This window comes from Apodemus sylvaticus, chromosome 7 (assembly GCF_947179515.1).
Source record: "Apodemus sylvaticus chromosome 7, mApoSyl1.1, whole genome shotgun sequence".
NCBI classification, from domain to species: Eukaryota; Metazoa; Chordata; class Mammalia; order Rodentia; family Muridae; genus Apodemus; species Apodemus sylvaticus.
The window spans coordinates 20,221,049-20,243,583 of record NC_067478.1 but is presented as its reverse complement, the minus strand read 5'-3'; the positions used below and the strand labels follow the sequence as shown (position 1 = coordinate 20,243,583).

Here is a 22,535-nt window from a genome sequence, read left to right as displayed (position 1 = left end):
TTTTTTTGAAACATGGCCTTTGCAGATGTAATCAAGATTCTCTGCTATCTTTGGTGGCTTCCCACAGGCCCATGTCTCATTCTTAGACTGAGAACCTTCCGGGACACCATCCAGTCTCTGACATTTGGTGTGACCTCTCACTACTTCCAAAGAGTCCTTAGCGCTCCAGATTGGCAGGAAACTCAACGTTTGGGGGAAGCAGTCGCCTTAGAGGACATAGATCCCATCCAGCAATCTTTGGAAAGCCCCACAGCAGGCTTGTCTTAGCATAAGCCTCTCCCTCCCACACAGGCAGCTGCCCAGGCCCCCACTGCACAGTGGCACCCCAGGGAGCCTGTGAACTCCCATCAAAGGAAGGTGTCCTGCCTCAAGAACTGACTGACTGCTTGGTATTTTTTTTTCTTTTCTTCTGAGCCTGAACATCATTGCAAAAAAAAAAAAAAAAAAAAAAAAAAAAAAAAAAAAATCCCAAGGGAGGCCTCACCATTCCTGACAAGCAAAGCTATTAAACTTTCAAGTCAGTCTGGAGCAGTCTGTGGCGCTGGAAGGTGCCCTAGCCTCCTGTGTCCTAGTTACAGACCTTGATTCTAGTCATAGCTGTGCCCGAGGGAAGATCAATCTAGCCTGTGTGACCTGGCTTTCTAGATTCAAAGAGGAAAAGGAAAGAAGGAAAATAGACTCCTCCCAGAGGCTCGCCACCTCCCAGAGGAGGACCTTTGTGGGCGTGACTCCATTTAAGCAGGCAGAGGGTTCTCATAATAGATGACTGGTTCTAGTTAGGACCCTCTGGATTTATACATGAAGGTACCAGGAAGCTTTTCGTAATGTCCTGTGGTGGCTGGTGGTGGGGGTAGGGCGGAACAACACTGAATTGATCCCGGCTGGAATACAAACCCAATAAGGAATTTCTTTATAAATTAGGAGTCATGGCGATACAGCTTTCAGGATGCTGACATGGAAGCATCAGGAGTTTGAGACCCCCCTATTTCACGAAACCAGATATCAAGATAAACTAATAAATAAATAAGTATAAAGGACAGTTATGATCTGAATTATGTCTCCTTGGTCCATATGTTGAAGTTCTAATTGCTCAGTACCTCAGGATGTGACCATTTTTGGAGCTAGGATCTTTAAAGAGAGGTTTAGGTTAAAATGAGGCCATGAAGCTGGTTCTAATCTGACAGGACTGGAGCCCTTGCAAGAAGGACCGTGGACATGCACTCGCTTGCAGTCGCACGAGGGGTCAGGAAGCAGCTGGCTCCTGTGAGGAGGAACGCCCTGGCTGACTGACATCTTTATCTTGGGCTGGAGCCTCCAGCAGAGTGAGAGAATAGGTTACCTGGTGCTGCAGCCACCCAGGCGGAGCTTTGGGCAGACAGCATCGGGTGATCCAGTCTCCCCAGGAGACTCCATCCACAGCCAAGGATACACGGAGATAGGAATTCAAGGTCCTGTGAGTCAGGGTCCCTCACAAGTCTTGTCAAGATACTTGGTCTTGCTAGAAAACATTGTTGGGGATCCCCTCTCCCCACCCCCCTGTGTCCCCAGAACACATACGTCCTCTCTACATTCATCACTGGCTGGATAGGAAACTGTAGTTGGGAATTCGGAGTCTGTCAGAGGCTTTCCCTCCTCCTCACTTCCTCCAGCAGGTCCCACCAAGCCAGAGCTTTGCTAGGTATCCACCCACCTTACATCGCCTTTCCTAGCTTCTTCAGGTGGAGGTGGTTCCTGGCCTCTGTGTGTGTGTGTGTGTGTGTGTGTGTGTGTTGGGCTCTGTACTGGAGGTCCAAAGCTGACTGCTTCTTTAGCAACTGTGGACCTGAGAAACACCAGAGAGCTTTATTCCCCAGGCCAGCCTCCTTAGGCCCCTCTGGGAATCCTCACAATGAGTTCCTGAGAGGCCCCAGGGCCTTCCTCATCTTGTCTGATTCACTCCTGATAGGAGCAACAGACTGTTGTATAGCACTAACCTCAGAGCCAAACTACCACCATCTTGGGGAGTTCAGCTGTGCTGCCTGGAAAAAAAAAATCACTCTAGCCAGGCAGTGGTGGTGCACATACCCCTTTAATTCCAGCACTTGGGATTAAAGCAGAGGCAAGCGGATTTCTGAGTTTGAGGCCAGCCTGGTCTACAGAGTGAGTTCCAGGACAGCCAAGGCTACGCAGAGAAACCATGTCTCAAAAAAAAAAAAAAAAAAAAAAAATCACTCAAGCTGGGGTTGTTGAGTTGGCTGTAGAGGAATAGGGAGAGTCACATGACCCTCATCTGGGCGGCCAGCTGCTCCCTACCACCCACTGACCACAGCATTGACTTAATTGGTCTTGGGGAGGAGCTAGAATACATAAGGAAGACTGGGGGAAGGACCTCCCTCTAGGTGGCTCTGGGAAAGTCAGCATCCTCTGGGTTAAAGCTCCTACTTTTCAGTAAGTAACCCCTCCTCTGGGCCTGACAAACCCAATAGTTCCCCACAGTAAACATTTGCGGTGTCATTTTAACTGTAGGAGGAGGGCTAGACATTGCTATGGGTCCTCCAGGGAAGACATTTTAGCAAGAGAGTTTCCTCTCATTATCCAGATAAATAGCCAAGGTTCTAGTAAGAGGCATGCCCGGACATTTCCCTTTTCATGGCAAATGAACAATAATGAAATGTCACTTGCTGGTTAGCATTGCTAAGAACTGTGCCTGACAGGGAGGGGAGGGGTGCTTACCTGAAGAGTGGAAGCTAATGGAGAGGAAATGTAAGGTAGGTATACCTAGAAAGGCTCTGGCTCTGGCTGGAGGAAGTGGGGAGGAGGGTGAAGGGAGGGAGGGAGGACGGGAGGACTCAGCTGGGCTGGGCCAGGCATGTCAAGGCAGTTAGTGTTCAGACAGAAGCCTGTCTTCCGGATAGTGTCTCCCGAGCCTGCCTAACTCCGTGTCTCTCACCGCAGTGCAGTGTTTCCTCAAGACTTACAATTACTCAATGGTCCCTGAAATAGATACATACATAAATAAATAAGTACATAAATAGGAAATTGTTTTCCAGTAGCGGGCCAGTGTGAGGGGGAGGGAGTCCTCTGCAGCTTGTCATTGCCTCTGCTAACAGCTGAAGTAACTTCTCGTTTCTGCTGAATAATGCATCTGCGATCACCAGGCTCGCTCGTTTAAAGCAGATAAATGAGTCTTCTGCGCAGTTCCCCTGGCAGACAAGGATGAACGAGGTTTTATTTGCCTAAATGGAGTCCTCAGCTTCAGTGACTCTGCCTCATTCCCCCCGGGGGACACTGGGGACCCCGTGCCACTTTTCTGCCCGCCTCAGCCACTTCTTTCCATAATCCTCCAGAAAGTCCTATACATTTTTCCTCCGACCTGTGCCAGCTGCTTGGATTAAGTTTTAATTTAGTTCTGGAGAGTGCGGCTAATTACAGGCTCCTCCTCCTACTGCTCTTAAATGTGAATGTCAGGCTTTGGTTTGAGAGATTTTTGAGATGTGTCTTCTATTCTAGGACAGACACATGGATGGTTCTTCTTTTTTTTTTTTTTATTTTTTGGGGGGGAGGGATTTGGGTTTTTATCGAGACAGGGTTTCTCTGAATAGTCCTGGCTGTCCTGGAACTCACTCTGTAGACCAGGCTGGCCTCGAACTCAGAAATCTGCCTGCCTCTGCCTCCCAGAGTGCTGGGATTACAGGCGTGCGCCACCACGCCTGGCTAGATGGTTCTTTGTTCTGAGAAATAGTGGACTCCTCTGCTCTATTTTGGATCTAGAGTCATAAGCTGTTGTATTTTATAAGATAAAACTATTTTCTTTTTGAGACAGGGTTTCTCTGTGTAGTCCTGGCTGTCCTGAAACTTGCTCTGTAGATCAGTCTGTTATTAAATGCTAAGATCTGCCTGCTTCTGCCTCCACAGTGTTGGGATTAAAGGCATGCACCACCACCTGGTGATAAAACATTTTTTTTTTTTTTTTTTTTTTTTTTTTTTGGATTTTGACCACCAGGAGCAGAAGCTGAAGTTGTGGTGTCTGTTCTTCATGGCTGTTCTGTTGAGGTGTTTTGTAGCTGTCTCGTCTATAGGTTATAGAGTTGCTGGATTCCATAGACATATAGACAAGAAACTGAGGCTCATGCATCGCAGAAGCTTTTGTAGCCAGTGATATCGGCACACTGGGATTTTGTAGCCATTTGCAATATCTGCTCATCAGGTTTTGTAGCCGAACTTTCTAGCCTTGACCTTGAGATGTCTGGTCCCTCCCAGTACATGTGCATGGCGTCTGAGTATGATACTGTCCAGCAGATGCTGTTAAGATGGCGCATCTGGGATGTTCTAGGGGTAATATGTCATACATATTTGAAGTCAAGATAGTTGTGGGGACTCCCAGAGGATTGGCTGCCTCTTGTACAGGCTGTAAGGCCCTGGGTGTTTGAGGCTCTCCCTCATGACTCAGAGGAGTGTGGTGTCCTGCTGCACCAGCCAGAAGGACAGTACTGTATTCCCTTCTCTCTGAGCTGCTGAGGACAGGGAAGGAGAAGCATCATGGGATGAGATGGAGGACTCCATGAGCGCCTCTGTTGTTGGCATCACCCAACCACACATGGACCATTCGTGACCTCCTCTTAGGCTGCAAGCCTCACTCCAGGGAGCAGAGGGACTTGGCTACTTCTAGCTGGATTAGAGACTAAGCCAGCGACCTCCAGAGTGACCAGCTGACCAGCTGAGATGAACAATGCTTGTAGGCTTCCAGCCTTGGGACCAGAGCTTGCGGGCACAATGGTGGATGAGCACAGAGCACCGTAGAAATGATTGCAGGGAGCCGGGAGCAGCCCTGACTGGGTGACAGGAAAAAGAGGCCGCCACACCCCTGCCCAGCAAGATGGCTGTCGGCTATACATGGTGATCTGAAGGAGCAAAATCCGAGCAAGACAAAATGTCAAGTGCTCGGTGGTCTCTATGGCCGCATTCCAGGGGCTCGGCTGCCATTGGTGGTGTAGTGTAGGTAACGTTTGAATGGAGGGGTGGGAGGAGGGCGGTTCCTAAGGTCCAGGAAGTTTAAGGAAACTTAGAAGGCTTAGAGCTTTATAAGATTCACACCCTCCCCATTATATGTGCAACAAGCCCTTGCTGGGGAGGGGAGGCTTCTGTAGAGCTGCCTGCAGTGTGGGTGGGGAGCTCTAGGGACACAGCTTTCACCCATGTACTTTTCAGGGGTGCAGCTTCCTTTGATTCAATTATACTCACTTTGGTAAGTAACCCTGATAAACTCATTGCTCACCAAGCTAGACTTCGGTAAAATATTTGATGTTGGTAGTGCCCTGTGGGGTAAAACGCACTTGTTCATGTCTGCCCAGGAGAAACCACACAACCAATGGCCAAGACAGTAAGACATTTCCATCCTCCAGAATGTTCCATTTGAATCAGAACTGTTCTGCTGGTATTTCTATATTGATTTCACACTGAAGTAATTTTTGCCTTATTGAGTTAACAAGATATTAACACCAACTTCACTTGTTTACACACACACACCCTATAGGCAATAAAAAACTGAAAATGACCATTAATGGTCTATATTCCTATTGATCCCATATACCCGTTTTATCTGGATATAGAACACCCCTCTATTTATTTAGTCATTATTTAGAATAGCACATCCATCCAATGGTATTGGCTTCTTGAAAACCTTTTACAGTAACAGTGACAGAGGCGATCCCAGATAATAGGACGCGTGTAACTCTGAGGAAAGACAATCCAGGGTCAGATATCTGCTGCATCCCTCCATCCTAGTGGTGCTTAACCTTCCTAATGCTGCGACCCTTTAATACAGTTCCTCATGTTGTGGTGACCTCCCGAGCCATACAATTATTTTGTTGCTACTTTGTAACTGTACTCCTGCTACTGTTAGGAATCATCATGTAAATATCTCATATGTAAGGTATCTGCATGAGATCCTCCAAAAGGGGCTTTGGCCCACAGGTTGAGAACAGCTGCTCTATTAGCTGGTGAACTGGGGGCCCTTGTGCACAACTTAGGTTTCTCATCTGAAAAGTGTACACAGTGAGAAATTGGTTGCAGAACACTGTTGGAATGTTTTGGGGGGTTGGTGTGTTATGCTTAGGGGGTCCTGGCTCCCGGTCAGCCTCAGTGCTACCATTGGACCACCAGCAGTTTGGGTACGGAAGTGGCCGGCTTCCCTGACTTCTGATCACATACCATCTTCACTGCTGCCTTCACCATCCCCTCTCACCCTTGTAGCAAGCCTCCAGGCACCGCTGGAGGACTTACCTGCTGGTAGCTGCTGGCCCAGGAGGCGCGGAGGGCGTCCCAGCCTCCAGAGCGCTTGGCCTTGCTCTCCAGGTGAGCCCGCAGTTGTGTTTCTAGCTCCTGGCTGACTTGCTCCAGAGTATGCACCTTGGTCATGTACTCCACTAGGCAGCCCCCCAGGTCCTCGACAGTAGTGTGATCCCTTTCTGGGCCCGGAGCAGGCACAGTGGCAAGGCCTGAACTCCGTAGGCCCTGCAGGAAGACACTGCTGATCCCCAGGGCCCGGCGGGTCACTCGGGCACCGAGGCCACCTATGCCAACACTGGGTGCTACTCCTACATAGACCCCAGGGGCACGGACGAGGCTACCCACAGCACTGGTCCTAGATGCTGGGGGGCTGTCCAGGGAGGATGGAGATCGCGCTCCCCTGAGGGATGACACCCGGTGCCTCTGCAGGGGCATGCTGGAGTTGGTTCCCGAGGGCAAATCCGCCGCTACTCTTCTCTCGCTCATCCTCTCTGCCTCTGTGGTGCCTGGCAGGTTTACAGGGTCCAGTGGCTTTTGGTTGCCAGCCCCAGCATCCCCATGGCCTGGTCACGGGCCTCTCTGGAAGCTCCCCTGTCCCCGTGTTCTTTGTCTACTACCTTCCATGAGCTTCTGGTATTCACTGAACTGGAAGAGAACCGCCCTGCCAGCCTGTGAGAGGCACACAGGCATTCTCTGTTGCTGGGTCATATGCTCAGACATCCAGACTTCTCCGGGGTGGGGGTGGGGGTGTAGCAGTGCAGCCTGTGGGAGTGGGTCATCTAGATTTGCCTATTTCTTTTTAGACAGGGTCTCTAACATAGGTGGATCTCAAAATCCTTATGTAGCCAGGAAGACTTTAAACTTTTGATCCTTCTGCCTCCAATTCCTATGATAGAATCCAGGGCCTCATGCATACTAGGCAAATACTATATGAAGCCCAGCCCTTGGCTTTATGTTACTACCACAGGGAGGGTCAAACAGGCATCAAGCTGTTCCTACCTCATTGTTGAGGAAACAGGCTACAGAACCTTAGATGACAAGTGTTGTGTTCTCCAGATCTCACACTACAAGCTGGGACTCCGTGCAAGGGCCTCAGGGCCCATTACAGAGCTGTCGCTATCCCTTCTTGTACGCATGCGCACTACGCATGCGCTCATGTGCGCATGCGCATGAACCAGCCATGGAGGAAGGCAGACTCACAGGCCCCAGGAAAATAAAGCGAGCCTGCTCATGCTTTCTTCATTCAGGTCTGGCAGCCGTTCCAGGCCCCTTCCAGCTCCGTTCTCTCCTCCCACTCATGTCTGCCCTCTGACACTCTGCTTGTCAGCTGCTGGCCGTCGGCCTTGTTTCTCCTTCTCTAGACCTTGGTGGATGTGCTGCTTGAGGGCTAACTCTGATCCAGCAGACGCTCTGTACTTAGTTTAGGGACCTGAGTTGCTGGCCTCTGGTCTCCCTTCCACCTCTGTTTCACCCAAGTAAGACCAAGGAGGGAGAACAACATACAACACAGGGATTTCTGGAAAGCACCCAGGGTTACTCCAAGTCAGGGTTTTCTCTGCTCCCAAGGTTTCTATTTTATTTGTATTTTATGTACATTGGTGATCTGACTGCATGCATATTTGTGTGAGGCTGTCAGACCCCTGGAACAGGAGTTACAGTTGTGAGTGTGAACCCCAGGTTTTAATCTTCGCCTTTGGCATCCTTCAAGTCACACCATCAATGGTTATAGCCTTCTTGGGGGCTAGAATGGTCCCTCCATCCTGAGCATTTCTGTCTCCCAGACAGGAGAAGAGGACAGGAATCAATTTCTGGTCGGTACTGAGTATATCCCATTCTGAGCACAACTCCATTCTCTGACTTTTCAATTCAATTTTAGAACTCAGGAAAATATACGGTTGACATGTACTGCTGTTTGGGGTGCATAATGTACAGTTCCAGAAGTATTATCTCATAGATACTATTATTTCCTTTGGAATAAAAGATCCCATGGCCAGGATGTACAGAGCTGAGAAAGCCTCTCTAATCCAGAATGTGTAAGGTTGTCTCTGGCAGCTATGACTCACCAGGGTCACAAAGCGCTAATCACCTGCTAGAACTTGGTGTGCTTATTTTCTATTCTTTATGAAAATTGCAACCTTTTTCCTTCTGTTTGGTTTACTTCAGACAGTGTGAGGGGGGTCTTTGTTACTTTTGTCTTGTCTGCTTATGTGAAGGCCACAGATTCTTAGGGCCATCCTCAGGAGCTGTCTAACTTGTTTGAGTCAGGGTCTCCTGTTGGTCTGTAACTCACCAATTAGGTTAGACTTGCAAGGCCACCGAGCCCCAGGGAACTGCCTGGCTCTGCCTACCCAGTGCTAGAAGCATGTGTCACCACACCCAGATTTTGTACATGGGTTCTGGGGATGGAACTTGGATCCTGATTGTAAGATACTTTACTGAGGTGTACCTCCCTACCTCTCAGGAGACACAAGATTAAATATCAGTGTTGTTTATCTGATTAACAAATTAAGGAGCCAATTGAATAAAGGCCAGTAGCTTATAGGCCGTAGCTTATATAGATGTGGTGTTCTTCCTATGAATACCACCTCTGCAGCTCCCATGATGCACTGGGGACTGGGTTATGCTAACAGCCTCCTAATCCAGGTGGCATTGCTGGGCTCCATGGAGCTGCATTTCAGTCAGTTCCAGGCTGTTATATCCCAAGCCAAATGCAGGGTGCAAGCTACTGATTATAAAGGTGCCATTTCCATCTAGGCACTGGTACTTCCCGAGGAATGGTAACAATCAGTGATTTTAGACAATTTCAGACCCAAAGACATTTACTTTAAATCTACCTGGTCCTCTGGAGTTGGGAACAGGCCAAGGGAGACACCTGGATGGACACCAATGTTTCAGAGACATGAAGAGAGCAGACTCTCCCTGGGGAAACCCACCCTTTTATTCTAAAAGATCTCGCCAACCCTGTTTTCTCATCACACTGTGAATTTCAATACAAAGTTCAATTAGATAAGTACACATGGAAACAAGATAGTTACGGGTACCACTGATGGGAGACTTAAAGGTTATTTTTTAAATGAAAAGAATGCAAAATGTATTAGCGACTTGATTCTCTGGGTAATAAAATAAGTTTATTTATATATACATGGTAGCTGAATTCTGTGGATACAGAAAAATAAGTCATACATCCACAAATGTATATATAACATATGTATCTTTGATGACATATATTATATATAAATTTTACTTTACAAACATGTTTTTCTCAATACATACTCACACACATTGGTATATTCAATGCAGTAGCTAACAGAAATATTATGATAAGGTTAAGGTCAGACAACAACATGTTAGAGAGCGAGATCTCGGCACAACATTTAACCTGCTTCTTTGTGGGTTGAAGTCTTTGAAGAGAGACAGGCAGACTTGTGTTAAGGTCCATATAACATTGAGAACACACATTAGTTTTGAAGGCCGTCTTTCTTTTGGAAAAGGGGAATGGAAGAAGAGAGAGGCAGTCGTGATGAGGAGACCACAGCAACAACACAGACATCGAAATCAACGGTCAAATTCAAGCTCCAATCTGATAATAAGAACATCTATATTCAAAATATACTATCAAACTATTTTTTCTTTTAGAGAAGGGGGGAGGGGGTTGAAGTTAAATCCCTAGCCATGGTGGGTTAGGCAAGTAACAGAGGAAAGCAGTTGACTCCGGAAGCCCCTCTTGGGCCTCTGAGAGTCTGCTCCTTGTTGGCCACACTGGGTACAGCCTGGGCTAGGAAGGCAGCTAGACCTGGACCCAGGGGAACAAGGGTGGGGGACAGGGGACAGTGAAGGCGGATGGTAAGTTTGTGGGCAGGTCTGCCGAGCTTCTGCCTGTAGACAGAGTGGCACTTCTTTCAAGTGATTCATTTGGCAATTTTTTTCTCTTTAAAGGGGGAAGGTTAAAAAAAATAGTTCTATACCACAAAGCTTTCTTTCTAGACAAACCTGTTTCTCAGGGGCATAATATCATTGCCCTTGGAGAAAGCAATACTGAATCCTAACACATGACCCTTGAACAGGGACAGGCAAGGACCGCACAGCCCCTAGGCTGCGATCCGCATCTGTCCTCCAGGATGAGAGGTGGGGGGTCCAGGGCAGGTGGGGGTGTTGGAAAGGCTGATGAGAAGGGTTTCTAGGGACCACTTTGCTGCCAGACAAAGGCAGTTCTGTTTGTCCTAGCATCCCCATGGCGGGAGCATCCCATGGGGTCACGAAAGGGGGCTGGAGCCTGGTGACCTTCACCGATCCTGCCAAACCCCACATTCAGTCATGGGACAGTGAGACTCCAGGCTGACAAGATCCGTTCCCTTTTGTACACTTGCCTGTGTCTTCTGCTGTGGAGCCCCAGCTCCTGCCACTAGGAAACATACAAGACAGCAGGAGACGGGGGCACACTGAGTCAAGGGAACCGGAGCACCACGCCCACACGGATGGCCACCCATTTGACTCTGCCAACCTTCAGCTTCCACGGGAGACTGGTCTGTTTCCTCACCTGCCCAGGGCTCCTGGAACCTCTACATGCCCAGAACAGTTAAGAGAAGCAATCAGTGCAGCCGCTTTGCTTAGAAATACCTTTATTTTATAAAGCCGTGGGTCATTCTGTAAATTTTTTTTTTTAAACCACACTTGTAAAAAAGATGTTGACAATTCTTAAGAAAAAAAGCTGAAAATGTCTCTCATTAAGTCGGGGTTACACAAAGGTTATATTTATAATATATATTTATATTTGTAATATTTATAATTTGGAGACAAAAATAAGGAGTGGCAAAGCGGAGGCCGCTGCGTCTAGATCTCGGAAACTTGGTCGCTTCCCATGAACAGCGTTTCCTGGCAGAAGGGGTTCACAAGGACCATCCCGGTGTCTCGATAGTCGCCATTGGCTGGGGAGCGAGGCTCTGAGAGCTGGTCCTGAGGAGAGAGGGAGGAAGCTGGGATGAGTGGGGATGGAGTGAGGGGCGGCTGCTTCAAAAGAAATGAACGCCACGCCCGCCTGGCTGGGCGCACGCCTTTAATCCCAGCACTTGGGAGGCAGAGGCAGGTGGATTTCTGAGTCCAAGGCCAGCCTGGTCTACAGAGTGAGTTCCAGGACAGCCAGGGCTACACAGAGAAACCCTGTCTCCAAAAACCAAACCAAACCAAACCAAACCAAACCAAACCAAACCAAACCAAACCAAACCAAACCAAAAAACCAAAAGAAAAAAAAAATAGAAATGTACACTACATACATAACACACACCACATACACCACACAGAAATATCACATCCCCCCATACCTCCTCCACACACTACAAATTCCACCCCCAGCTCCCACAGACACACGCCCACACGCCTACTCCTGCTTTATGGGGCAACAGTTGATGTCCTCCAGACTCAGCTTCCTGCTTCTTCCTCAGACCCTCAGACAAATTTGAAACTTTTCCTTTCCACATACACCTCTAGGCACCACCTATCCAATAACCACCCCTCAGAGTCTCATAGGCCTACAAGTCTTCAGAGCCAGTCCATCCTCCTCTTAAGGGCTCCCTAGAGTCTGGTGAGAATCACCCCCTCCATTTCTTGTAGCAACACAAGCACCCATGTGAGCCGCAGTAAGATATATGTTAAACGAGGCAACACCCCAAGCCTCAGCTTGTCTGCTAAGTCCCAGAAGTAGAAAAGGTGCCCCAGGCTGCTCAGGGGGGAATCAGTTTGACAGGGTTTCTGCCTCAGCTACCAGGGACTGCGAGCATGTGTGGGCTACGGACCACCCTTCTCAGATCCAGGTATTGAGTGAGAAGATAGAAGAGCCAAAAGTCTGACAGAATGCCATACAACCAACACGTTCAAAACTTCCGGGTTGTTCCAGTGAACTCGATGCTGCGACACACCTGTGTGTGCAGGCCTGGGCCAGACTTCCTCAGAAGCAGCTTCATTTAAAGAAGCCACAATTCATTCTCTGAAGTTTATTTTTAAACAAAACAGACAAAGGACAGTTCCTGAGGAGGAAAGGCTGGCTGCTTTATGGGCAGTCAGGGAAGAAGAGGAAACTGCCTTGTCGATAAAATGTCTTTTCAGGAGACAGGCATTTCCCCCAAGGGCTTGTCTTTGGCCAAATCTCATCAGGAGAGTGCATGTAAGTCTGACCCTTCTAACCATGGAGAAGAGAGAAGTCTTTCCCCTGAGCTGTGAGGGGCTTGAAATACGGCTTGTGTTGCTTTCTGTTTTTAATGGGGCAAGCAAGTATGGACCAGTGGTGAGCCGGGGTGTGTATTGAAGCACTGCATGGGAAAAAGAAAAAGTATTTAGGAAACAATGAAACCAATGGAGGGGAAGGGGAGGGAGGAAGGAAAAGGAAACAAACAAAAATAGAAAAGTGCCCAGGTTCCCTTGTGCCGCACCTTTATCATCACAGACAGTAAGGGAGCCAGGTACGGAGACACGTTCATAGGCAATGGATATGGAAGCTTCTAGATGGGCAGGTGCGTGTCTGAGGAAAGCAGGATATAGGAGGTTGTGATCATCCTGCTGGTGGTCTATAGGGCATGCACGTGTATGTCCCTAGGGCACGCAGCGTATGTCCCCAGCAGTTTCCATCCTGGCTCTGAGCTGCCTCCCGTCTGACCTCACTCAGCACAAGCGCAGGCTGGCTTTCTACGGTGGTTTGTGTGGTGCCTTCTGTTCCTGAGACTGTAGTCAAGTTGCCCTTCTCACCAGAGGCGGCTGGCCTGGTGCTGACTGCAGATCAGGAGTGTCCCCCTCCTCCCTCCCTCCCTCACGGGGTCCTGCAAGTGGGGCTCTTCTACAGCCTGTCCTCAGGCTCTGCTCTTCAGTGTTCATGTCCCCATTTATAGAGAAAACAGAAGCCATTTATGCCTCACCGCCCACACTCAAGCTTTTCTCGGGTTTTTCACTTAACTGTAAGAAAACTGTGTGCTGGCTTCCCCGATCTGTGTGAAACCTTCAGGAAGCCTGGGTTGCCACCTGTCTTTTGGCTGTAGCCTTCTGCTGAGTGGCTACTGTGTAGCAGGCTCTGAACTGTGTGTGTGTGTGTGTGTGTGTGTGTGTGTGTGTGTGTGTGTGAGTCATGGTGCCTTTCCTCCTGGTTCATTTGTCTATTGCCTGTTTGCTGCACAGCACTGTGGGCGGGGCCAGACACAGCTGTAGATGCAGGGAATTGAGAAATGAATTCACACAAGGCTCCTGCCCCTCAGCAAGGAGAGGGAAATAAATGTGCAGCAGGCTGCAGCGCCCCTGGTGAGCAGCCCTGGAAGGAGAAAGCAGGCGGGGCTGGGGATGGCTGAGGAGGGTGTGACTCTAATGGGTTTAGGGCAGCCCAGGAAGGGCTCCTTGCTAGACCTGCAGGAAGGGATGGTCCAGGCTTTAGGCGGAGAGGCCCAGTTAAGCTTAAGAGCAAAGCTCTTGTGGGTGATGGGCTTTCTGTGCAGAGCAAAGAGCCTGGAGGGGCGGGGCAGGGCAGGGTGGGGGGGTTGTCAGGGGACCGTGAGACCAGCTCATGATGAAGGGACCAGAAAGAGCTGTGTGTGTGTGTGTGTGTGTGTGCGCGCGTGTGTGTGTGTGTTTCATGCAATCGAGCTGTGTTGTGTGAGAAGTCAACCTCAGGTGTTGTTCCTTAGGAGTCAGCTTGGACCATGATCTCTCTCTCCCTTGGAACTGGGGGCTTACTGACAGACAAGGCTGGTTGGCTAGCAAGTCCTAGGAATTCTCCTGCCTCTGCTGCCCAAGTACTGGGAAGCTTGTGCACCATTACACTTGGATTTTTTACATGGGTTCTGGGTTATCTCGCTCCCCTTCCCCTTTCCCTTGACCTTTTGCTTCTCCCTGTATTCTCCATTCTTCCCCCTTCCTTCCCTCCTTTCATTTTTATGGATCTCATGTAGTCCAAGATGGCCTTGGACTCCAAAAGTAGCTAAGTAGCCTGGACTTTTGATCTTCCCACTGCTACCTCCCCAGTGCTGGGACCACAGCATCCTATATCCAACTTCCCTTTAAGGTGCCCCGAGGATCCACTTGGGAGCTGGGGCCCATGGCTAATGGGGTCATGCTTTTGAGAGATCACCTGGCTCCTGTCCTCATGGGCTGCAGGAGATATGATGGAATGGGAGGTCATTCCAGAATCTTCTGTAGCCATCGGGGCGTAAAACAGGAGAGGGTAATGGTACAGGCATGCGAGCAGGCCAAGCTGATGCTTGTTAGCAAGGACCAATAGAATCTGTCAACCGACTGGCTGAGCGCATGCGCGATGGACTTGGGGGAACTACAGCAGTGTCATGAATGCAACCAGGGACACCAGGTGAGCTCGGGACTGGGACCGGGAAGGCATCAATGAATGGTTCCAGGCTAGGTCAATGAATCTGTTGGGCAGTGATGTGGCCGAGGGCAGGGGAGATATGAGAGCTGCAGAGAGAGATATGGCACTGGTGGCATAGCAGTGGCCATTACGCCAAATACCTAAGGGGAAGGCAAGAGGAGCCGCGAGTGGCTGAGCTGCGGACTCAGCGATGAGAGGTCCCACAGCACAGGACTCAACACTCTCGGCCTGAGAATGAGCCACAGGGGTAGGGACAGCTAGCAGGTGGTAGGGAGACTGTGATGCAGAGTTAACATCAGGCCGGCAGTCACACGACAAATACCAGGATAGGAAAGCGGAGGGTGCAGAGATGCTACGGCAGGAGAGCCACACCCAACCAAAGTGGCGTTCCGAAAGTGGGTCAAGGAAGGTGAGATGGGGAGAGAAGACTGAGGGGGAGACCAGTGAGGGGGGCATCATGGAGGAAGGAAATGCCGAACATGAATGGATGGAGTTTGCCAAATGAAGAGGCAGGCATCATGTGAGGCTAGAAAGCTGGCTCGTGGGGGGTGTGTGGTCGGGAGTTGGGAGGGAGTAGATCAGCTGGGTTTGGACAAGGGAACAATGTAGCTACATTCTCAGTCATCAAAGCTCACCCCAGACGCCCTGGGAATGGAGGCGGGGAAGGCAGGGTGCACCTGTCACTCAGCTCAGCTCCCCACCCCCACCATCTCCTTCCCCACCATCTGTCTTCCTCTGTGGGCATACCTAGTGAAGCCCAGTAATCCCCGTGCTCGTGGGAAGGCTATCTCCCCTGGGCCCCCTGTACTTCATCTATGACTATTCTTAATTGGTTTGCTTTTGAATGACAGCAGGCTCTGTCTCCTGGCCACAGCTCAGAATTGGAAGTCCCCTGATAGCAAGTTTTCATCTTTGGTCCCCAGAGACTGCTTGCCATAAAACAAGTCCTTGGTAAACATTTGTTACTTATTCCCAGACTGGAGAAGTTCTGAGAAAGGCTCTCCCAAACTCCAGTGTGCAGCAAGCACCTGGGGGTGGGGGGGGAGGGGGGAGGTGGGGGTGGGGGCTGGGGTGGGGTTCTATTCAGAACTAGACTCTAAGCTCCTTAGGGCTGGGGCAGGGGGCGCTCCTGGTTCACCAAGCTCTGCAGAGGAGCAGGCCCTAGGGTTGAGCATATACTTTGTAGCGCTCTCTGTAGAGAGTGGCGGTGGTGTGGGAGCCTCACCTCTGAGGTCTCTAGGGACTGGATCTCCCTCGGGAGCTCCACTGCGTGTCTGTTGAAGTAGTCCATGGTGATAGCGTTATTCCAGTAGCTCAGGTTGTTCTCAGGGTTGGCTGTCTTCTTCTTCCTCCTCATGCAGCACACTGTCAACAGGACGGCTGTGGGGAGAGTCCCAGTCAGGGAGAAGCAGAGGGAGGAGACAAGTACCTTAGTCTCAGTGGGGTGCAAAGGGCATTACCCCCCCCCCCCCAGCATCTATGTTCATTAAAAGAATACTCATGTGTCCTGGGCTGGCTTCGAGCTCACTAACAGAGGACAGCCTTGAATTTCTGATCCTACTGCCTCCAGCTTCTGAGACCTGGGATCACAGGTCTGTGCCACCATTCCTGTTTACATGCTGGGGACTTTGTGCATGTAAGATAAGCACTCTGGGAACTGAGCTCCTCCCCCTCACTCACTCTAGTTTTTTTTTTTTTTTTTTTTTTTTGTCAACTACTACATTTTGAGTACCTACTATGTACTAGAAAAACTGTTAATAGTTATCAGTTTTCCTGAGGGTCTATCCTACTGTGTGCTCACAGAAGAGGTCAGGAAATACATGGGTAATAAAAGAAATCGGGAGATGTCACTAGGGATGGCTATCCAGTGAGAGATGATGAAGGGACCCAAGAGAGGCCACTTCAGTCACGGTGGTGGCCTCATGGCAAGGGAACTGACATCCAGGGGAGGAGACGGCCCCATGAAGAAGGGCAGTGTGTTCCAGGATTGGAGAACAGCATGTGCAAAGGACCAGTGTGGATAGCTCGGGTGTGTGTGGGATGTGGCAGGGAGTGGGGGGAGAGGGGAGGAGGGGAGGAGGGGAGGAGGGAAAGAGGGAGAGGGAGGAGGGAAGGAGGGGGGGAAGAGTGAGGGAAGGGGGGAGGGAAGAGTGGGAGGAGGAGGGAGGGGAGAGAGGGGAGAGTGAGGGGGAGGAGGAGGGAGGGGAGAGTGAGGGGGGAAGGGAGAGTGGGGGGAGGTAGGGGAGAGTGGGGGTAGGGAGGGGAGAGTGGGGGGAGATGAGAGGGGAGAGTGGGGGGAAGGTAGGAGAGTGGGGGGAGGTAGGGAGGGGAGAGGGGGGAGGGGAGAGTGTCGGGGAGGAGGGAGGGGAGAGTGTAGGGGGAGATAGGGGGAGCGTGTGGGAAGGTAGGAGGGGAAAGCCTGGAAGCAAAGACCAATGTGTGTGTTCAGAGAGCCTCAGACTGTGGAGAGATGTCTGCTGAGGCAGGAGGGTGGACAGACACAGACGCATTAGACAAAACCCTAAGGCTCAGTTAACAAGATGTGACTAGGCAGCCATACAGGACTTGTGTTTCCGGGACATCATCCATACTGACGGCTTCTGACCTCATGGAGTCCGTGTTAGAGTTCGTAGTTTTCAGACAGAGAAGTAGTAATTTTTTATCAATACGCTTAGGAGCAAACCCGGATGTGTGGGGCTCCAACGTTTGCTCTTACACCCAGCTTTCTGCTTGAGAGCAACATCAGGGCTCAACCAGTTGAGGTGACAGCAGCCCAGCTCTCTGCGCCTGCCCCCTCATGCTGTGTGACATGTGGCCCTTGTCTCTCCAGTGTCTGCGACTGAAGAGTCCTGGAGGGGTAAGTGAGCCTGGGTTCTGTTGAGCAGTCAGGCCAATGGTGGCTTTTGTACGCTCTCAGGGAACTCTGGAGGTTGAAGAGGCAGGGTCCTTCGCCCAGACTTACACAACAGAATGGCAGTGCACATGGGGAGCGACTGTGTCCTGTCTAGGCTCAGCCCTGGGACCCTTCCACGGGAAAGGAATGGGTGGGCTCTGTCTGTATGTGACATCCTGAAGGTGCACTTCATCTTAGTGTCTGAGAATGGGGGCCCAGGCTGCTCTGTTCAGAGGCCAGCGCCAGGGGGCAGCAGAGGACCATCTCCCACAGACGCGGTCTTGACCAATACAGAGTGGGTACTTAGGGAACAGGGCAGCTGTAGAAGCTGGCACATTTATAAGCCGAGATCTCAGAACCCAGGTTCCAGTTCTGGGGGTTCACTGGAACATTTTGTACCCCCCACTTACACCCCCAACCACCACTGGCCTCCATGGAATGATCTCCAACCAAGGTCAGGAGGCAGATACTATTTGCCCTTTGCCTCTATCTGCTTTTGGCCAGAAGGAAAGGCTTCCACTTTGCTAATCACGCCTCTCAAAGCACCTTTCAAAAAGTCCTTGGCACTCGGAGGGGGACTGCTGAGTGGGCTGGCGGTCACAGATGCTCGCCCTCCCTCCCTCTCCGGTATCTTTATTCCTTAGAGCCACCAGACTCATCCGAAACATCAAAGGGAAAATGGCCAGGGCAAGTGTAGTCAGTAGAACCAGGTTTCTGAAGACACAGAAACACTTCGGAAGTGAGAAGTGGGGTTTGTTTCTTTAGCTCTGCTGATGTGGGAGTTGTCAGGGACAAATGGTCACGTTTCACCTGCTGGCCTGTGAGGGTATCTGACAGCACACCACACACTTCACTGCCACAGACTGCAAACAGGGTGGTGGGGAGAAAGGTGTCCTTAAAAGCCACGTCTCTGAGGAAGGGGGCATCTATGGTTGGATCCACTGATTGGTCACAGGCAAGCAAGCAGGGCTGAAGAGACAGAGACAGTCTGAGAGTCGGCCTAGACATGCGGTGAGAAGGATGTGGAATTTGGAATCAGAATCTAGACATCAGCGTGCTCCTTACAAGGCCTGTTTAACCTCTGGGCCTCTGTGCAGGCCAGATGAAATCCTGTGTGCAGCAGAATTCTGCCCAGCTCCTGGTAGCTTTTCCTACCTGATAGTCTTAGTTTGAAATGTAGGGAGTGGAAACCTGAGAGGTGAACTTCCCAGGGCTGCTGCTGAGGTATGCCTGCTGCCATGCATGAGTCCGTAACGGCCCTGACTTGGAAGCCTGAGTCTGTGGAATGTGCAGAGATCCTGTCTGTGGAGGCTCGGTGGCTTGAATCCACCTCCCAGCGTTTCCCAGGTACCATCTCCTACAGGAGATGCAGAAAGAGACGCTGGGCTCTGCGACTGTGAACGGTCTCAAGGCTAATGCTCTAGTTGTGTTTAGAACTGTAACTTCAGTCCCCTGACCTTCATCCAAGAGACAGAAGTATGGCTTGGACTCAAGGAGTCTAATACGCTCTCAGTGCTACATAGTTTACAGTCCTTTTCAACCCTTACGGTCACTGTGTGAGAAAGGCACGGGTACTCTTCCAAGTACACAAGTAACTGAGGGTCACTGAAGTTGATCAAGATCACCCAAATAATTATACCACCATGACCACGGGTTTGGGTCATCTCTGAGAAGATGATTAATATTTCCCGCCACTCTGAACACTGGAGGGAACTGCCTTACGGCCTTAGAAGCCCTTTGTCAGCTGTGTAGTGAGTACAGGTGGGAGCCACTTCTCCACGTAGTCAGAGAATCAACCTCTCCATGTTTCCAAAGGCAACAGCCACCAAGACTACACGGAATGAGTGGGGACCCCTGTCTATAGTTCCAGAACAGCCCTGAGAGTTAAGCAAGCTCTCCCGGCTGTCCCAGGAACGAATCTTCTGTGACATATCAGATGAGTGACTGGAAGAAGGCTCCCTGGTATGAGGCTGGAACCGTGAGTACTGTGCTCACATGATAGGACTCTGTGTGTTCTGAGAAACGATCAAAGCCCCCGCAGCTTCCCCCAGAAGAGCCAACCTTTCCAAACCCCTGCTGCGCTGCCATCTTCTGGACCTGTTGGAACAGACACTATGAGTCCGCACGGGATGAGTGTCAGCCACCCCTCCTTACTGCTGTCTCTTGAGCTCCTTTCCCACGGAAAACCCTGACAGAACACCCTAAATGCATTGTCCCCGATTTTCATGGGTCTTGGAGATACAAGTGTGGAGAGGCCCTGCCCAAATCTTGCTGCCGCTTTTCAGATTTACCACCATCCCTGATACCTGCACCATGACAGACTACTGCAGGGCCGGCAGAGCATGCGCAGTCCTTCCTGTGCCATGCTTCCCTGATGCCTGCACTGACTACGGCAGGGCTGGCAGAGCATGCGCAGTTCTGTGCCAGGGTCATGCTTCCCTGATGCCTGCACCACAACTGACTACGGCAGGGCCGGCAGAGCATGCGCAGTCCCTTGGGATCCTCTACAGCTCAAGGCTTCCAGTGACCCAACAGAATCACACTCAGCTGTTGTTCCACTCTTTATTTCCCATTTTCTTAGGCGTCGGGAGGTCTGCGTTGCTGAATAGCGCTTGCCTTGCTTACACTAGCTCTCCCTGGTGTTTTATAGTATAGCTGCCTGGCATGCCTGATTCCACCGTGGCATCTGCCTCTTGAAGGTCCTGAACTGACACCGCAGACATCTCTCTCATCCAAGAGAAGAGGAACCACAGGAACACTGGTGAAGTCCACAGTCAAGAGCGGCGAGGGCTGGGTTTGTGGGCAGGTGTGTTAAGAGTCCACAAGCTAATGTTAGCGCGGCAGGGCATTCCAGTGACAGAAGACAGGGATGGGGTGGGTTTAGTGCCTGGCTCCTTAGCCTGGCATGTAGGGGTTGGTTAGTTTAGAAGTCTAGCATGGGATACTACCGTAAAGCCCAGAGATTGCTTGAGTGGCTTATGGCCAGACTGGCAATTTAAGGACAGCCCTGCCTGTCCTTTTGTAGCTTTCTCCTCACCACCTCCTCCTGTTAGTCCCTAATTCCAAAGAGACCACTCACCTAGATACATGTCCTTTTTTGTCACTCTTTTCTGCTTGCTTCATAGTAAGAATCAGTCTAACCCAGTTTTCTTATGTGGTAATTAAAAATCCATTTAAGTCCTGCACACACATACACTGCACATACAGGCACATGTTTATGCTTGTATACATGTTCATGGCTAACATTCACTGGACAATGAACAGAGCTAAGAATTATGGGTCCTATAACATGTCATCCCTTGGACTACTGGATTAATAGTCCAGAGTCTGGAGAAAGCCCTGCTCTGGGGCAAGCATCACGGTCAGGCTGAACTTGCATTGGAGATGCAGCACACCTGTCGAGGCTCTGGTTTCCACCTCCCTCTAACCCTCCCTAAAGCTCCATCTTCTCACAGGGGAGGCTGGGAGGAAACACTCCACAGTGTGAGTGAGACAGGCCAGGGAGCTCAGCAGAGCCTCCAAACTGTCCTGTGAAAACCCAGAGCACCCACTGGTAAGTAGTGAGCAGTGGCAGGCCAGGCCGGAGGCTTAGGAGGAGGCAGCAGCAGGACCTGTGCGTCCTGATGGTGGCAGCAGAGACCGGCACAGCAGCCGCATGGCTCCTGGCCCTGGCTCCTAGTGGCTTGGAGCCAATCAATTTTAGTTCTCTTCTGAAGCAGAGTTGGCAGCGAGTATCTGGCAGGGCTCGGGAGACAAAGCACTCCTCAGCCCTTGTACGTGATGCCCTTCCGGCTATTGGGAGGGCTTGCGACGTGGAAGGCTGGTGAGCATCAGGACCAGGGGAATCACCGTGATGAGAAAGCACAGCTAGGGGCAGGCGAGTCCCTGCTGCCCAGTGCAGCCTGGCTTCTCTCCTTACCCTTTCCTTTGCCAGGGATGATGAATTTCACACTTGTACTTTGGTAGCAGTCACTCTGACTGCCTGGCAAAGGGTGGAGACTGCTGTAAGGTCTGTAGAGGGGCTGTGGGGTAGGTACACAGACAGCAGGGAAGGTTGAAACATGAGCCTTTAGACCTGGAAGAGCCCAGCTGCTCTGGTTGCTAGATGGAGCTGGACCTTGCAAACAACCCAAACAGCACCTAGGGTCCTGAGACCAGACCGATTGATACTCTAAATATTCCCTGACGATGGCCAAGGATGATCCACAAGGGCTATGTCTGTGACCAAGCACACAGAGCTGATGTAGAGGCAGCCAGGACCCAGGCAGAAACATAAAGGAAGCAGGCTATGAAAATCCAGTGTGGACACAATCACATCTTTAAAGAGAGTGTCACCCCTGTGCCCCAGCACCTGAAAGCTCCTCTTATAACTTCAACCTGTCCTTGGGGTATAGTTCTTGGCTGATGTCACTTTTCTAACTCAACAGTGTGGGTGATGGCCAGAGTCTCCCCACGCCTTGGTGCTGTGTGTGGTTATTCATGTGCTTATTTTCTTCACCTAATGTAGGGACAGAACTATAAGACAAACCTGGAATCCCAACTATAAACGAGGAACCCAACACACTAGGGAGATTAGGAAGCACTTATTCTCACATAGGACTATTAATTAGTAATTTGCTTATTGATACATGCTATGTTTTCTCAATTTCCTTCCTATTTCAGAAGCAGGAGACCATAGCTTAAAAAGTCCATGTGTAGCTGGGCAGTGGTGGCACATACCTTTAATCCCAGCACTTGGGAGGCAGAGGCAGGCAGATTTCTGAGTTCAAGGCCAGCCTGGTCTACAGAGTGAGTTCCAGGACAGCCAGGGCTATAAAGAGAAACCCTGCCTCAAAAAAAACAAAAACAAAAAGTCCATGTGCAGTAAGATCCAATGCCCTCTTCTGAGGTGTCTGAAGACAGCTACAGTGTACTCATATATAATAAATAAATCTTAAAAAATAAAACAAGCCCATGTTCCCATCACCGACAGTAAGGCTTCTCTTGCTATGCATGGTGGATGCCATGCAGGAGGCGCTGCAG

The 22,535-nt window shown here is 50.4% G+C and overlaps 2 protein-coding genes across 6 annotated transcripts in view; both read right to left on the bottom strand.

Moving 5' to 3' along the window:
- Nucleotides 1-6,753, bottom strand: part of Bfsp2 (beaded filament structural protein 2) — a 50,846-nt gene extending 44,093 nt beyond the window's left edge. Inside the window, exon 1 of the mRNA XM_052187483.1 lies at nucleotides 6,262-6,753. Within this exon, the coding sequence (XP_052043443.1) occupies nucleotides 6,262-6,753 (492 nt within the window). The remainder of the gene's footprint in view (nucleotides 1-6,261) is intronic.
- A 2,666-nt stretch (nucleotides 6,754-9,419) lies between these two features.
- Tmem108 (transmembrane protein 108) overlaps nucleotides 9,420-22,535 on the bottom strand; it is a 285,084-nt gene continuing 271,968 nt past the window's right edge. For 3 of the 5 annotated variants that reach the window (XM_052187481.1, XM_052187480.1, XM_052187482.1), the window contains exons 6-7: nucleotides 15,846-16,000; nucleotides 9,420-11,220 (exon numbers count right to left, since the gene is read on the bottom strand). In XM_052187481.1, coding sequence (XP_052043441.1) covers nucleotides 11,098-11,220; nucleotides 15,846-16,000 — 278 coding nt within the window. In that variant the 3' untranslated portion in view covers nucleotides 9,420-11,097. The remainder of the gene's footprint in view (nucleotides 11,221-15,845; nucleotides 16,001-22,535) is intronic. The other 2 variants (XM_052187479.1, XM_052187478.1) reach the window with 1 other exon arrangement.